Source organism: Rhinoderma darwinii, chromosome 4 (assembly GCF_050947455.1).
Source record: "Rhinoderma darwinii isolate aRhiDar2 chromosome 4, aRhiDar2.hap1, whole genome shotgun sequence".
NCBI lineage: Eukaryota > Metazoa > Chordata > Amphibia > Anura > Rhinodermatidae > Rhinoderma > Rhinoderma darwinii.
In genome coordinates, this window is record NC_134690.1 from 270,416,828 (window position 1) to 270,433,600 (window position 16,773).

The 16,773-nt window shown below is 38.9% G+C and overlaps 1 protein-coding gene across 3 annotated transcripts in view; it reads left to right on the plus strand.

Moving 5' to 3' along the window:
• AHI1 (Abelson helper integration site 1) overlaps positions 1-11,708 on the plus strand; it is a 242,704-nt gene extending 230,996 nt beyond the window's left edge. For 2 of the 3 annotated variants that reach the window (XM_075862501.1, XM_075862500.1), the window contains exons 24-25: positions 4,112-4,191; positions 11,231-11,707. In XM_075862501.1, the coding sequence (XP_075718616.1) occupies positions 4,112-4,191; positions 11,231-11,447 (297 nt within the window). In that variant the 3' untranslated portion in view covers positions 11,448-11,707. Of the gene's footprint in view, positions 1-4,111; positions 4,192-11,230 lie in introns of all 3 variants that reach the window. The other variant, XM_075862503.1, reaches the window with a different exon arrangement.
• Positions 11,709-16,773: the final 5,065 nt, after the last annotated feature.

A 16,773-nucleotide genomic window follows, 5' to 3' on the forward strand; every position in this document is an offset into this window, starting at 1 on the left:
TGTAGTCCAGGATGCAGTCTAGTTTGGGGGTCCCTGTACTGGTACCTCGTACAGGTACATGGGTACTGGTGTGGCATCTCCCTGGTCTTGTACTTGAGACACAATATGTTGCTGCTAGATTGTGCCCTGCTCTCACCCCTTCTGAGTGTTTGCCCAAGCAGAGTCGTAGGGAGGCCTCTCAGGTTTCTTCTAGCAGTGCCGCATGCCGCAGGACTTCTGGAAGCGAGGCAATTGAAGAGTGGGACGCTGGTATAAAAATTATCCAGGTAGAGGTGGTAACCCTGGTCCAGCAGTGGGTGCACCAAATCCCACACAATTTTTGTATTAACTCCCAGTAAGGGGGGACATTCTGGGGGCTGAGAACTGGTGTCCTTCCCTTCATATATCCTAAATTTATAGGTATACCCTGATGCACTCTCGCACAGCTTATACATCTTCACGCCATACCTTGCCCTCTTACCCGGCAGGTACTGGCGGAATTGAAGCCTCCCTTTAAAATGTACCAAGGACTCATCATTAGAAATACACTTCTCGGGGGTGTATGCTTGGGCAAACCGGGCACTGAAACGGTCTAATAGGGGTCTCCGTTTATACAAACGGTCAAAACTGGGGTCATCTCGGGGTGGGCACGGCTCATTATCAGTATAATGTAAGAAGCGAAGTATTGCCTCATTTTTATTTTATTTTTTAGTTTCCAGCTCAGTTCTGAAGTTGCTTTGAGGGGCCCATATATTAGACACCCTTATCAAACACCCCATTTCAGAAACTAGACCCCTCAAAGTATTCACAACAGCATTTAAAAAGTTTATTAACCCTTTAGGCGTTTCACAGGAATTTAGAGCAAAGTAGAGGTGACATTTAATTAATTTAATTTAATTTATTAGGCACCATGTCCGGTTTGAAGAGGTCTTGTGGTGCTAAAACAGTGGAAACCCCCCAAAAGTGACCCCTTTTTGGAAACTAGACCCCTTGAGGAATCCATTGTAGTTTTCTTGGGGTGCATGCGGCTTTTTGATCAGTTTTTATTCTATTTTTAGGTGGCGTGGTGACTAAAAAAACAGCAATTTTACTATTGTTTTTTATTCAATTTTTTTTACAGCGTTCACCGTGCGCTATAAATGACATATTCACTTTATTCTGCGGGGCGATACGATTACGGCGATACCAGATGTTTATAGTTTTTTTTTATGTCTTATGGCGTTTGCACAATAAAATACATTTTGTAAAATATAATTTATTTTTTGTGTTGCCTTATTCTAAGAGCCATAACTGTTTTATTTTTCCATCAGGAAAGCCGTGCGAGGACTTATTTTTTGCGTAACGAACTGTAGTTTCGATCAGTACCATTTTTAGGTACATGCGACTTTTTGATCTCTTTTTATTCCATTTTTTGGGAGGTGAAGTGACCAAACAATTGTGATTGTGGTACGGTTTATTATTATTTTCTCTTACGGCGTTCACCGCGCGGGATAAATAACGACATCGTTTTGTAGTTCAGGACGTTACGGACGCGGCGATACCAATTATGTATAGTTTATTTGTTTATTTATATATTTTTATTAATAATAAAGAACTGATAAGGGAAAAAGGGGGACTTTTACTTTTATTACTTTTAAATCTTTTATTTTCTTATTTTTACACAACTTTTTTTTACTTTTTCACACTTTTTTTACTTTGTCCCACTAGGGGACATGAGAGCAGGAGGCTCTGATCGCTATTCTAATACACTGCACTACATGCGTAGTGCAGTGTATTAGAGCTGTCAGCTGTTCGCTGACAGCAAGCATAGTGGGTCCTGATTTTGTCGGGACCCACTAGGCTTCCGTCGATGGCGTAGCCAGAGTCCATTGTTAGGATTCTGGTTGCCATAGTAGCCATCACGGCCCGCTATCGTGTAGCAGGCCGGCGATGGCAGCTTAACCCCTAAGAAGCCGCGATCGCTATTGAACGCGGCTTCTAAGGGATTAATCGGCGGGGACCACCGCGATCGGTCCCTGCACACTAAGCTGTGATAGCCTGCTGTCGGAAACAGCAGGTATCACAGCTCAGACACGCGCCGGGGAAAGATGGCGCCGTGTTTACTCAGGTCAGTAATAGTACTGACCTGAGCGCGAACGTTCTACTTAGCAGGACGTACTATTACTGACCTGAGCGCGAAGGGGTTAAGAAGGCTAATTTCCCCAGGATGAGGGCTGCAATTCAGGATATAGACTGGGAAGAACTGATGTCAAATAATGGTACAAATCATAAATGGGAGATTTTCAAATCTACTTTGGGTAATTATAGTGCAAAATGTATTCCTATAGGTAACAAGTATAAACGACTAAAATTAAACCCCACATGGCTTACACGTTCTGTAAAAAGGGCAATACATGACAAAAAACGGGCATTTGAAAAATACAAATCTGAGGGTACAGCTGTACCCTTTTTAAATTATAAAGAGCTTAATAAAATCTGTAAAAACGTAATAAAATCAGCAAAAATACAAAATGAAAGGTAGGTGGCAAATATAGAAATGCTAAAAAGCCCAGGTCTGAACATTTAGGACCCCTAGATAGTGGTAATGGGGAGTTGGTCACAGGGGATCAAGGGAAGGAAGAGTTACTAAATAGGTTCTTTAGCTCTGTATATACAACAGAAGAAAGATCAGCTGATGTAGCCGGTGCCAGTGCTGTTAATATATCGGTTTATATGCTGAATTGGCTGAATGTAGATATGGTCCAAACTAAATTAAATTTTTTTTACACAAGGCTCCGGGACCAGATGCGCTACACCCTAGAGTTCTTAAAGAGCTTAGTTCAGTTATTTCTGTCCCTCTCTTCATAATACTCTTTTCTAACAAAATTCATTTTTTAGTGTCGCAATTTTCTGACCGCTATAACTTTTATTTTTCAGTTGATATTGCTGTGGGAGGGTTTGTTTTTTGCGTGACAAACTACATTTTTTCTGAGACAAGGTGACCAAAGAAAGAAATTCTGTCATTCTTTTTTTTATTTAATTTATTTTACGGTTTTTCACCATGCGGTAAAAATAACGTGATATTTTTATAGTTCAGGCCGTTCCGAACACGGCGATACCTATTATGTATAGTTTTTTTTTTTTTTTTTTTAGTTTTTTTTCATTTATAAAAGGACTTCATCAGGGAAACAGGGCTGTTATTCTTTTTATTACTTGAAACTTTTATTTATTTATTTCTTTTTCTTAAACATTTTTTTTCCTTTTTTTTACACTTAGCTGGGGACTTGAAGATCTGGTCTTCTAATCCCCAGTATAATACACTGCACTACTTATGTAGTGCAGTGTATAGTAACTGTCATTACATCTGTGCCCGCTTCATCTTCATGACTGGTCTGGTACGTCGGATTGCGGGAAGCTGCTTGTTATGCCGGCGTACCAGACCCGTCATTTTGCGGGAAGGGGTTAAATTACTGTTTATCGGTAGCACATCCCCTTGTATAAACAAGAAATGTACTGCCGACAATAATGAAATGTGTGTGAGAGGGGGTTTGAACGATCGCACAAACTCTTTTCGATCATTGATATGTAAAAATGCAAGTAAACGAGCGCCGATCGGCTTTCTATAACGTCAATCAGCGCTCGCTATGGCAGTTCATCTGCGTGTGTAAAAGGCCCTTTAAGATTTTGGACTACTGATAATCATTTTCCAAAATTACAAGTTTTTCCCTGATCGTTAAAGACAAGTATTTCTTCCCAAATGTGTGATACAATAAATGTTGCGCTGCTAGAGTTCCAAGCTAGTAGCATTTCTAGCAGTAACTACAGTATTTCATCTGTTTGGCACTTTGTTGTTACAATGACTTTCTGTGGCTAGTGTTCTTCGCCTCTATAACTGGTAAACAGCCAGGTGCAGGTAAGAGTTTACTCTGAGCAATGTTTAATGTTTCTTTCTCACTTGAAAATTGCCTGGCTGGGAGAAAATAGGGCCTGAACCCATTTCCTACCACATATCAATAAGGAGACCTCAAGTGAGACTGTGTCTGTGAATTGGGGTATATTCTCTCTTTCCCCAGGAAGCTAGTTGGTTTGTAAGATGTAAAGACTTGGCCACCTTGACTTTCATACTACTACAATGTCTCTTATGTTTTTGCAGATGTCAGGAGTCCCCAGCAAGTTAAAGGATCTGAAATTTATGTCACATCATGACACAGATGTAGGCTCACCTGTGACACCGTAAGATATATTAAACTAACAAAAGTTTTCTATAGAACATATATTTATGTAACCATGATCAATGATAACTGCCGGAAACTGTGTTAGTGTAATACACCTACATGGCCATGCATGGTCTCAATAAACTCTTTGAATATACAAATATTTTATTGCATTGTAACTTTTTTTTGTGTGCAATAAACCACTGTTGTATATCACAGGTATCAGTCATTTCTTCTAGTGATATAAAATGTACCTCTTGTTTGTCGTTCCACAGACTAAGTCTAGGTTCACATCACATTTCAGCATCTCTTAAAACGTCCTGCAAACAGAATGGTGGTCAAACACTATCCTGTTGACATAGACTTGAATTGTACAAAAAATGAATCAACAGGGCAGAAAATAAAAAAAATTTTTTTTGCTGTGTGCTTTTTTTAAATTTATTATCTTTCTATTACTGTAAACCATCATTTTTATTTAGTCACACTAAGGGACTTCACAAAGTGATATTTTGATCCTCAATAGTATACCAAAACATTACCGCCTGTCAGTGTAAAAATGACAGGCAGTATATTCGGATATACCTCTGGCACGCCCTAACAGTCAGGGCAGACTTGGAGGCCTTTGTTAGGCCGCGACTGCCGTGGCACCCATCGGCGACCAGCGTTTGCTGGCTGCGATGGGTGACAGAGGGAGCCCCTTGCCTTTGTCAAACCACTTAAATGCCGTGGACACTATTGACCGCAGCATTTAAGGGGTTAAAAGGCTGGGATCAGATGTTTCTCCGATCCTGGACATTGCACCAGCAGCTCAAGTGTCAGTCACAGCAGTGCCTATGCGATCACCATCATGTCAGAATGTGGGAAGTTGACCTTTCCTGTGACGTACATAGAAGCTGCATCGTTCTGTTTCAGCTGATTCTGTCAATTCAGCTCAACTGACTTCTTGACTGAAAGCCGGTCCTGCATGTCTCTGACACACTGGATCCAGCTAATAACGATCACATCTACGTTATGACAGAATGGCTGAGACCGAACGATCCAGTTTCTCTGTATACAGGATACATAGAAGCTGTATCTTAAAAATGAAAAACAAAAAACATTTTAATAAAAGTGGTTTGGAAAATTGCTTAAAAATCCATTCAATAAAAAAATAATAATGCTTACAAAGATGTACATAGCCTTTAACTTTCTTCCAATTTGTCTCTTTCAAGGTTGAAAAAATATGCTATGGAATTTTTTTATAATGCAATTATCTAAAGTTTATGCAAAGGACCTCAAATTAAAATTAAATGTTCCAGTCCCATCCATTACCATGACATCTTTTTTTTTTTTTAATTCTTTTATTTGTCATTTTGTTATTTTATATCACAAATCGTACAAATAATATACACAACATAGTGCAAAAATGGCAGTGAAAAACATGCAACAGATCACAGGCCAGTTATCAGCCTCACATCAACACATGAGGTCACCTGAGAGTACCATGTCGCTGAAGACACTTGTTTAAGGAAACTCCGATATGCACCCTGAACCCGCAGCCGTGCATGGTATGTCCTAAGTGTGCATAAGAGCATTAAAGAGAGAAACAGAGACAGAGAGAAGGAGAGGCAAATTAGTAAGGAAAGAAAGAAGAGAAAAATGGGGAGGGGAGTTGACCTGACATTCCGGATCTAGACAGGAATTCAAGAGGCCATGAAGATTTTATATTCCTCGGTCGTTTGGAAACGAATCCATTCACGCCATGTTTTTAGGAAGGAGGCATGAGTCCCCTTCATTGATGCCGTGAGGTCCTCCATTCTCATGATTTCCTGGATCTTGCCGAACCACATGCCCACCGTCGGAGGACAGGACTGTCTCCACAGTGCAGGAACACATGCCCTAGCCACGTTTACCAGGTGTTGAACTACCGAACGTCTATACAAGGGCAGTGGGACCTCACACAGATGAAGCAGGAAGAGGCCCGGGGATCTCGGGAGAAGGTAATCCGTAAACTTTGAGGAAATGCGCCACACCTCGGACCAGAACCCAGTCAGGAGTGGGCAGTCCCAGAAAATATGCAGGATTGTACCCACATGGTCCCCACATCTCCAGCATAATGGCGAGGCCGCCGGGATCATAGCATGCAATCTGGAAGGCACCCTGTACCAACGGGACAATATCTTAAACCCTGCCTCTTGGAATCTACTGGCCATGGAGGACTTATGCGTCATGGTGAACAGGCGGTCTTGTTGTTCAGGTGTAAATGTTTCGCCCAAATCCCTCTCCCAGCTGAGCAAGTACGGAGGTGGTGGCAGATTGGAGGGCGAGATCAAAAACGCATAGATCCTGGATAAAGCATGCCGGGTCGTGCCTGTGCCTGTACACAGGAGTTCAAACGCGGAGGAGTCTCGTAGTTGCTCTCCAGGATGTTCTAGGGACGCCAGGAAATGTTGCAACTGGGTAACCTGCCATGTCGAGAAAGGAACAGGGTCCAACAGGGCTTGTATTTGGTCGCTCTTCATCCACCTCCCCTCCTGCTGAAATTGTAGGGCCTGCCCCTTACCCGCCCGCAACCATACTTGAAATGGACCACTATCCAGTCCCGGTGGAAAGGCAGGGTTGCCCAAGATCGGGAATAGCGGGGAGGGGGACGGCGAGATCTCTGCCCGAGTAAACACCCGCGCTGCGACTGCCAGAGTGGGGCCGATTGTCGGGTGTAACCGCGCGACCCTGGGAACATGTCTGCCCAACCACGGCAGAGCCTGCAATGGGATAGACATAAACGCCTGTTCCATAGACACCCATTCTTTCATCCCGCCGTGCCGGAACCAGTCTAAGATTCGTGTCAAGTGGGAGGCGTGATGATAGGAGACAAAGTCCGGAAGACCAATGCCCCCCTCCCCCTTTACACGAAAGAGCAAAGATCGGGCGATACGTGCTGGTTTCCCTGCCCATATGAATTTGTGCACCAGGGACAGCAGGGACTGAAAGAACGGGCGTGGGATATGGATCGGTAGGGCCTGTAGGAGATACAGAATCCATGGCAAGATGTTCATTTTAAAAATCGCACATCTACCGAACCAGGTAAAAGTGCTCGACGTCCAAGAGTCCAGGTCCGCCTTTATACGTTGAAGAAGCAAAGGGAAGTTCACCGCATAAAGGCGAGAAAGATCACTGGGAAGTCGGACTCCCAGGTATTTAAGCGAGTCTCTTGCCCACTTGAAGGAAAAGGACTCCGACAGGTCAGAGACCAAAGTCTGTGGTAATGAAATATTAAGGGCCTCGGACTTCTGGTAGTTTATTTTGAAGTTGGATAATCTCGAGTATCTACCCAGCTCCGCCATCAGGTTAGGCAAGGAAATTCTAAAGGCTGTGAGGAAGAACAGCAGGTCATCCGCGTAAGCGGCAACCTTATGAGATCTGCCTCCCAGGTCCACGCCTGTAATGTCCGGGTTGGAGCGGACGTGACACAACAAGGGCTCTAGGCATAAGATAAAGATCAGAGGCGATAGGGGGCAGCCTTGGCGTGTGCTGTTAGTAATCGTAAAGGAGGATGAGAGGTGCCCATTGACCTTGACCTGACCATGACATCTTTTGACAAACTCATCAGCAGCTGGTCACTAAAATCTACAAGAGTTATTGCCATCAGTAGAAAAAAACAGATGATCGGCACCAGAATATGTAAAACGTAACTTTTTATTTCACCCAAATAAAAACAGACATCATTCAAACAATTGCATGTAAAAATTAGAAAAAGCGGCTGATGCGTTTCTGATCTCAACGGTCTTTAGTCATAGTCTCAGGCTATGATTGTGATCTATAGGATTTTAGTATTTCATTCTCTACATACGATGTGATTGGCTGCAACTACTGTTGTCAGTGAAGGCATTTCATTAGTAAATAAACTATTAGTGGATGTTTGTTCTTTGTATGTGTGTGTGTTGTCACTATGAATTATTTTTTAAGTGACAAAATAAAAGTTACGTTTCGGTGATAGCTTGTGGATAGTTACTAAAGCACATTGGTCCAGCTCTACTCTATCTTGTTTGCTGTCTCTTTTTTTTTTTTTAAGTTCTGTGTGTCCTTATATTTTAATATGCTGGAATGCTATATTATATATTTCTTATGTACACTGCTTCACACCATCACCTATATTTTTTCTTTCTTCGAAATTGAAAAATTTCATCAAGTTAACGATTTTTGTAACTTTTTCCTTATTTTTTGCTATGTTGACCAAAAATTAACTATAGTCCGTTACCAATTCATACTCCTAGCGAAGTAAAATTCTTATTGGCTCTTCAACTGTCATTTGGATTAGATGCCCTTAGTTGACTGGAATCACACGCAGTTTTTGTGGCAGTTTTTTGCACCCGTGACAGGAGTAGATCCAAAAAGAAGGAAAATTAAAAACAAAGGACTGTTACTACTGTCTTCTGTATCCACTCCTGTGTTTGGCTCAAAAAGCTGCACATGTGATACATTCCTTTGTAATAAACAAATCTCGCACAATATTTCGCAATGATGGTGCTAGCCAAACGACTTAGTCAGGGATATTAATAGAGATTTTAGATGGATTATTAGTGAATGGTGACGAATATCCTCTAGAACACGAATTCTGTAGCTGCTGGTCCGACATGAGTACGTTTTTTTCTATGTGTCGCACTGTTGGAATGAGGTATAATTATGCAATTTTGTTTTCTTGTAACATAATGCTGTGCATGTTTACCAAATTTGCTACTTTGTAAGGCTTTTGTTCACAAAACATTATTTCAGTAGTACTGTGGAACATCCAGGTGGTCTTTAGCAAATATGCGATATGCAGTGATGTGTTTTTTGGAGTGCAGTGGTTTCCTCTGTGGTAATCTCCTATGAACACTAGTCTTCACTGTTGTTATTATGGTAGCACAGATGTTATTCAGTGTAAGAGATACTTCCAAATCATTAGCTATTGCTCTAGGATTCCATTTTATTTGTCTGAGGTTTTTATTGTGCTCTTCCTCTGTTCTTCCTAGAATGTTCACTCCTTAAAGAGAACCTTTCACCTCCCCATACATGTGTAGCTGAGTGCAGAATGTAATAGGCAGGGCTGCACAAACCCTGGGGCACTTTACATTTTTTTTCTACCTTCCTCCGTTATTCAGATATCGCCGGCTCGTGCACACTCTCTCCTCTATCCTCGCTTTTGCTGTAACACTGTCCATATCTGATTGGACAGTGTCACAGCCATAGAAACACATCCCCTTGGCAGTACACGCCCCGTTGACAGTTCATGGGGTTATTTAAATATCAGATGCCAAATATAACGGCACCGATATCTAAATATTAAATAATTAAATACTAACTATTTTTTCCATTTTCGTTTTCCTAACTTTGCATTCCAAGAGACATAAGTTTTTTTTTTGTTTTTTTTTAATTGTCCACATAGCCATATAAGGGCTTTTTTTATTTTCTTTCGATGAGTCATATTTAATAATGGTACCATGTAATGTACCATATAATGTACTGAGAAACTTTTCAAACCCTTTTTGTGGGTGTAATTGAAAAAAAGAATGCAATTCCACAATTGCTTTTGGATTTCATTTTTACAAAGATCAATGTGTGGTAAATTATATGTTACCACAACCAGCAGGTACTTTCTACCACAACTAAGAATTGGCCTCTTGAGAAATCACAAAAGCTACTCCCGAACAATTCTCTAGATGACCAATCTTATACAATATTAAAGGAAGCTTTTAACATTTTTGAAAAAGACCTACTCAATTTTCAGTCTAAAAACTTTATATGGAATTCATTATCTATTAAAAAGTTACCCCCCAAATCTGTTTCTAAGGTTTACCAAAACTTGTTGTCTAATACAGATATACCTTCGTTTATAGGTAAATGGGAAAAATAATTAAAGAAAAGCTTCCCTAGAGAAATAACCAACAATATTCTTAAAAATTCTCATTCTTCCTCTTGTTCAACAACACTACAAGAACTTAATTATAAGATTATTTCACGTTGGTTCAAGACCCCTGAGCCGTTAAATAGAATCGATCCTAACTACTCTTCTACATGCTGGCGATGTAACAAAGAAGTAGGCAACTTGTCTTATATTTGGTTTGATTGCGCTCAAGTCCAACCTTTCTGGAATAACATTCAGACAATTCTGAGTAAATGATTAAATCTTAAAGTTACCCTTACCATAGAACTTGTGCTTCTTAATATAGACACATCATACAAAATACTAAATAGAAATTCTAGTTCTCCCTTCTTATTGAATTCTGCAAAAACCACCATTGCCAGGAATTGGAGGGAAACATACACACCGTCCTTATTAGAATTTACAAAAGACGTTAATTTAATTCAATCTCTTGAAAAAAAAAATGGTCGATAGATCAAAACAAAGATAAACATAACAAAATTTGGGGAGACTGGTCAAAACTTAAAGGCTCAGTATTTTAATTCATTGTTTTAAACTATGGATATAATTAGCTTTTTCACACTGACTTATCATTTAGTAGAGATTAAACTTGTTGATGTTTCCTGATTTAACCCTTCTGTATCCGATATATCAATGTATACATTTAATCTTGAATGCTTCGACGGAGACAAATGTTTCATGTTTTCTTTTCTTTTTGTTGTTTTTACGAAATTTTCAATTTCATCCCAACCCCCCTTGCATTGTATCCGCTCCTTTCCCTCCCCTATATATTTATAAAATTAAATGAAGTTCCAAAAAAAAAAATTACACGTTACTTATAGTAATAGTGCTTATTGTAATGAAACTGAATATAGTATATACACATAATAAAATCGATTAAACTCATTAAAGTGTCCCTATGATTTTGTTCTTCCGCTGGATCTGAAAACTATAATTAAAAGGACGTATGCACTACAACTCTTGAGCGGGTGTACAATTGCATCAGCAACTGTAGCAACCAGCCTGCTCCCTGCGTCTCTACACATCTAAATTCAGACCAGGTGGGGAAACAAAGTTATAGGGACACTTTCAAATGTTTGTAGCGTGCAAATATGCATGCTATATAAAATTTAAACGTAAGGTATATATTTTTTAATTGTACTGTTTCTTTTAATAGTGGAAAGAGACAGAAAATACATCAGACGAGAGAGTCACCTGACTGTAATTCACAGCCTATGGGTCTACTGACAACATTCTCCCCATCTGTAGTTTCTGGCTTGAATGATCGTAGTCTACCAAGACAAGAAAGCATTGTTAAACCGAAAAAAAAGAAAAGTTCTAAACAAATCGCCTTCGTTGGGAAAACAAATATTGCATTTCAGCCAGATGAGTGAGATTCAGAATGACCTAACACAAGAGAAAATGCAGTAGCTATTTTTCGGTAAGGGCCACTATACAGGCCCAGCAAATTCTAAGGAAAGAAATGTAGAACATTTTAAATCATAATATTAATAAATATGCTGAAACTTCATACACTGCAAGGAATCCTAAAAACCTGATTTCTCGTAAATCTTAATTTGATGTGCATGTGGACATGGTATTCTGTCTACAACATAAAACTACGTGGACTACTTTGCACTGTATTAATTAGACCGAGAACCAGAAACGAATGCTCGCCTTATATAACAAATCCATGTTTATATATTTATAGGAAACTCTTGAAAAAACATTTAGTTGCTGATCCGAGAGTTTAAAAAGATATTCTTACGTCAGCAATTAAAGTTTATACATTGTATAATGAAAATTATATATTTTTTTTTATTAATTCCTGTCGGTTTTCAAGATCTTTCCTTGCATTCACTAGGAACCTTTTATTATTTCCTTCTAGAGGATGAATCAATCCTGGTCATGTGATGATCACACCGGTGCACGGCTCTTACAAGACACAGCTCTCTAATAACTGTAACGAGCCATGCACCTGTATGGCCATCACATGACCAGGACAGTTCTTTTTTATCCACTGGAAGAAAACAATGGTGGTTCCCAATGAATGGCTACAGGCAGAGATCTTGAAAACTTTAAGGAAGTTAGATACAAGGTTTATTGGAAAATGATATACCTTATTTATTATACAATGAAGAGCCTTTATATGCTGAAACGGAAATAACCACTGTTGGAAGCATCAAAATAAGTGAATGTTGAGAAGGAAACTGGAGGAAAAGCAGCACATGTGCATCGTGTTCACCTATTTACCTTACAAGATATTACCAATAGTTACAATTTTATCAGCTCCCCTACCAAAGACAGTTCTATAGGTAGACTATAGGTGCTCTTATGGAGCTTAAAATTCATATATCCATGCGGCATATGTGAGTCACCTGACCAACTTACTATGGTATTTTGTATTCTCAAGCATGTCATCTTCCTTCACTATTGGCTGTTCTACTCATCTGCAGGCTATTTAGCCGACCACCTGACCTTTTAAGTATGGACGGGAAAGTTGATAATAGACATAGTTAAAGAAGAGTAAAGCCATATGTAAATGTTTAATATAAGGAAACTGCAAGATTTGCACATTGCTAAAGTAATCTTCTAATTAATCCTACCTGAGGTCCAAGGTGGTCAAAATAGGGAAGGATCATTTGGGATGAGGCACACTGCTGCCAACTTATTCTCTTTCCTTTCCACTCTTCAGTCTTACATCAGGCAGTAGACTCGTCACTAAGAATCCGAGTTCTATTTCTGTGTCATTCTGCCAATCAAATATTAATACGGTAAAATATTTAATCTATGTGTATATATCAGAAAATATATTTTGTGAATTACCTAAGTGTTAAAAGCACTTGTAAATCGTATTGTATTTTTCTCACGTTAATTAACAAATGTGCACTTTAATTTACAATTAATTTATATATTTATACCTTTTTAAAGAATAATTTTTTTAATACAGGAATGTGCTGATGTGAAATTGTGTTTTACAATGTTATATAAACATGGATGTCTTTTAGATTATTCACCATGATTTATTTTGTATTTTATTAAATATGTTTCAATTTAAAAGTGTTTTAGAACTTATTCAAGCTCTTTATATGTTTTTACCTATTGTGTTGTGGAAAATAGAAAACTATGGCTCTCTAGAGAGGATATCAACAGAATTAAAATTAGAAAATACTACTTTAGCCACATGACACCACTCAAGCCCATTGATAAAAAGGAAGAAGTGAGACTAGCAGCATTTGGGCATTGAAGTGTAAAAAATTCCCCAGGCGCAAACCACAATGATCCCTGCACATGTTTCTACGTTCTAAAAATGAAAAAAACAATTATTATTGCTCAACAAACTGAAGAAAATTAATTTGAAATCTTAGAAAAAATTGCACATTGGAGGAGATATTATGTAACTCCAACATACATAAAAAAGTAGTTTATCTGCTTGGGTTACAGTAGTGGATGGAATTAACCCCTTAATAACATTTTATGAAAATGTGCAGCATCGTGAGCAGTCAACGCACCTGTAAGATAAGTGGCATAAGAGGGCTGTATTAGCCTGCCTAGCTGTTGCCGCAACTGCCCGGATTTCAAACACTTAGATACTATGGTCAATATTGACCATAGTATCTAAGGCTTTTTTGTGAGCCCATCGGCGCCCCGTCACGTAATTGCTAGGTTCTGATTGGTTTCCATGGAAGCTAGGGGCCCAACAAATTCCCCCTAGGCCTGTTATAGCTATATGCCTATTAGACAATGCCTAATAAACTGACAGACAATATTACTTTGGTATACTGAGAATACCGAAGCATTCTGTAAGCGATAAGAAGATGGCTTTGTGAAGACCTGTAATAAAGCAAAAAAAAATAATGTTATTAAATGAAGTTTCATAAAGTTTATAAAAGTAAAAAAGTGTTCACAGGTTTTATTTTGTAAAAGTGTGTTTTTTTTTAAATAAACACATGGAATCACCCTGATCCATATAATAAAGTTAACACCTTATTTAAACTGCACGGTGAACAGTCAAACATTAAAACGCAAAAAGCAATGACGAAGTTGCTGTTTTTTTTTTCCACCTCCAAAAAAATTAATAAAGTGTAATCAATAAATTATATGTAACCCAAACAGGTGCCATTGAAAAATAAATCTCATTCTGTAAAAAAACGAGACTGAGCCCTTATAGGGTTAATAATACAAACAGATTTTTACGTTAATTTTGAAAATATGACAGCGCTGACTTCATTTGTATCAAGTACTGGGTTGCTAGTAGAATACTTGCATTTAACTGTTTCATGTCATTATTGAATAACAGTGGGTTTCATTTTTGACACTGATCAACAGAAAATACACTTTCTCAAAGTCATTTGCATTCATTACAATTATTGTCCATCACTTTCTCTTGTATCCCTCAATTGTTAAAAATAGAAAGAATTTACAAGTAAAATTGTTAAAAACTGTACATTTGGGCTCAAAATGGAAAAATAACAAACTGCAATAGACTTTCCATTCCAATTGAGCTTTGGTGCCCAAATACCGTGTGTGTTCCTTGCCGCTTCTATTCTGAGCGCTGATGGGACATGATTTGTGACAACTTGAAGGGTAACAATGGGATCCAATTGATGGATGCATCAGTGACGTTCTGTTTATATGAACATATTTGATACTTTTTATTATTATAAAAATCTATTAATTTCACGATTAAATTTTTTTTTTTCCTGTTCCTCTCACATGTCCACCAATGCAACACCCCACACACTGACTAGACCTGTAGCATTAAAGGGGTTGCTTCATCAAATACATTGGTGGCAAATTGCTAGGAAAGTGAAGTGCCATCCGTCAGTTCTGCTCGACTTTTTCCAGGTGACCGCATATAAGAACATCAGAAGATATGACCTGACAGCCATTCTTGGTTGTCACATTTGGTAATCCAGCATCTTTAACCAATAAAATTCAGAAACTAGTGCATAAAGTGTTTAGCACTAATGCATTCAACTATGTTGTGCACAGGAACTGGAAATAAATAACTGTTTTTAACAACATCAATAAGCTTTGGCATATTGTAGGTGTTGATATTGAAATTCTGGAGATATTTGACAATACTGTAAATAGTTTGGGAGAGCGTAGAATACATAGAGTTTTCAGTCCACATCCCGCTAAATAATCATGTAATCACTGTAATCGGCATGTTTTTCTTTCTTGGAAAGTCTGGCCACTATACAGGTGTGACTAAACTATCAATAGGGGTATTCCAATTTCAGCAAATATATGTAATTTTTATATAAACGAAAGTTATACAATTTTCCAATAAACTTTCTGTATTATTTCCTCATGGTTTCCAAGATCTCTGCTTGCAGTCATTCAGTGAGCTTTTATTGATTACTGTCAGGGGATAGATATCTGTCCTGGTCATGTGACAGAATTGCTGTTTCCGTAACTCTGATAGAAATTAATAGAGAGTTTACTTGAAATCTGGTTCTCGATTTCCCCCCACAACCTAATCCCTACACCTTCCCTGCTTACACAAGTCAGAGATTAAATATCTTCAGAGGAACGCACACTTTCTTTGTATTTTCGCTATCTGCACAAATAAAGCACTATACTCTGTGAGCTACAACGTATCTTAGGGACAGACACTTTAAATTTCGTCTCCTATTACGGACTAACATTGCCTCTAACATCTCTTATGAAAAAAATTTGATGAAAATAGACCTCTCATTTTGTTTGACACTGTTATCCTTCAGACTAAGCCTCCCAACAATATGATATCTATTGCATTTAAATTAAATTGCTAGTTGACTCCTCTCAAAACTAATTCTTTCTTCCATGTATACGCCTGGCAATAAGATCTGCAAATAACATTTCCGAAAGAGAGTATATCCTACATACTTGCTTCCCCCGAAACTTGCATTCAGATGCACATTGTGACACCCATGGCCGCTTACTCATGGATCAATGAGCGCTGGCCCGCATCTCTTCCTCAGTAGACGCCAGCACTCACTCCCTCTTCACTCTGCTGTGTCCCGTAGGACGCGCGCATGCTCGTGCCCGGCCTTAAAGTGCCAGCGCGTTCACCTGAAATGTATATCAAATTAGCCCATGATCACCCCGGACTATAAGAAGGGCCCTGCCCCTTCCTTCATTGCGATGTTGTGTTTGCCCGTGTTATTCTTTGCAAATGGCCCCTTAGTTTTTTCCAGTTCCCAGTGTTCCTGTACCTGCTACCTGTATCCCGTGCTAAAATTATTAGCTGGAAAGCTGGTTTTGGCTTGATCACGAAAAGTCTAAATTCACAATTGACAGTTAAAGGGGTATTTACAAGTTAAACATTTATTGTATATCCATGGGATATGCCATAAATGTTTGATAGATGCAGATCCCAACTATCTCCAGAGCAGGCGCGTAACCCAACCGTTGTCACATGTGGTGAGTTGGCAGTTGACCACCGCATCTAGGCAAAGAAATACGCCTGAACAAACGGTAGCTAAGCGCCTACAAACTGTGCATTGAATTCAATGGGAAAAATGGTGTTTCGTTCAGACAGGACTTTTTTAAACGCAGCGTAAAATGGAGCATGTCACTTCTTGCACCGTTTTTGGAGCTGTTTTTGATTGTGTCTATAGAAAAACATGTTCAAAAATTGCTTCAAAAAAACGTTTTTACTTGTGCGTGTGAACATACCCTTAACATGAAATTCCATCTTTGCAGCTTCTTTACCGTGTTAGGGAATTCCGT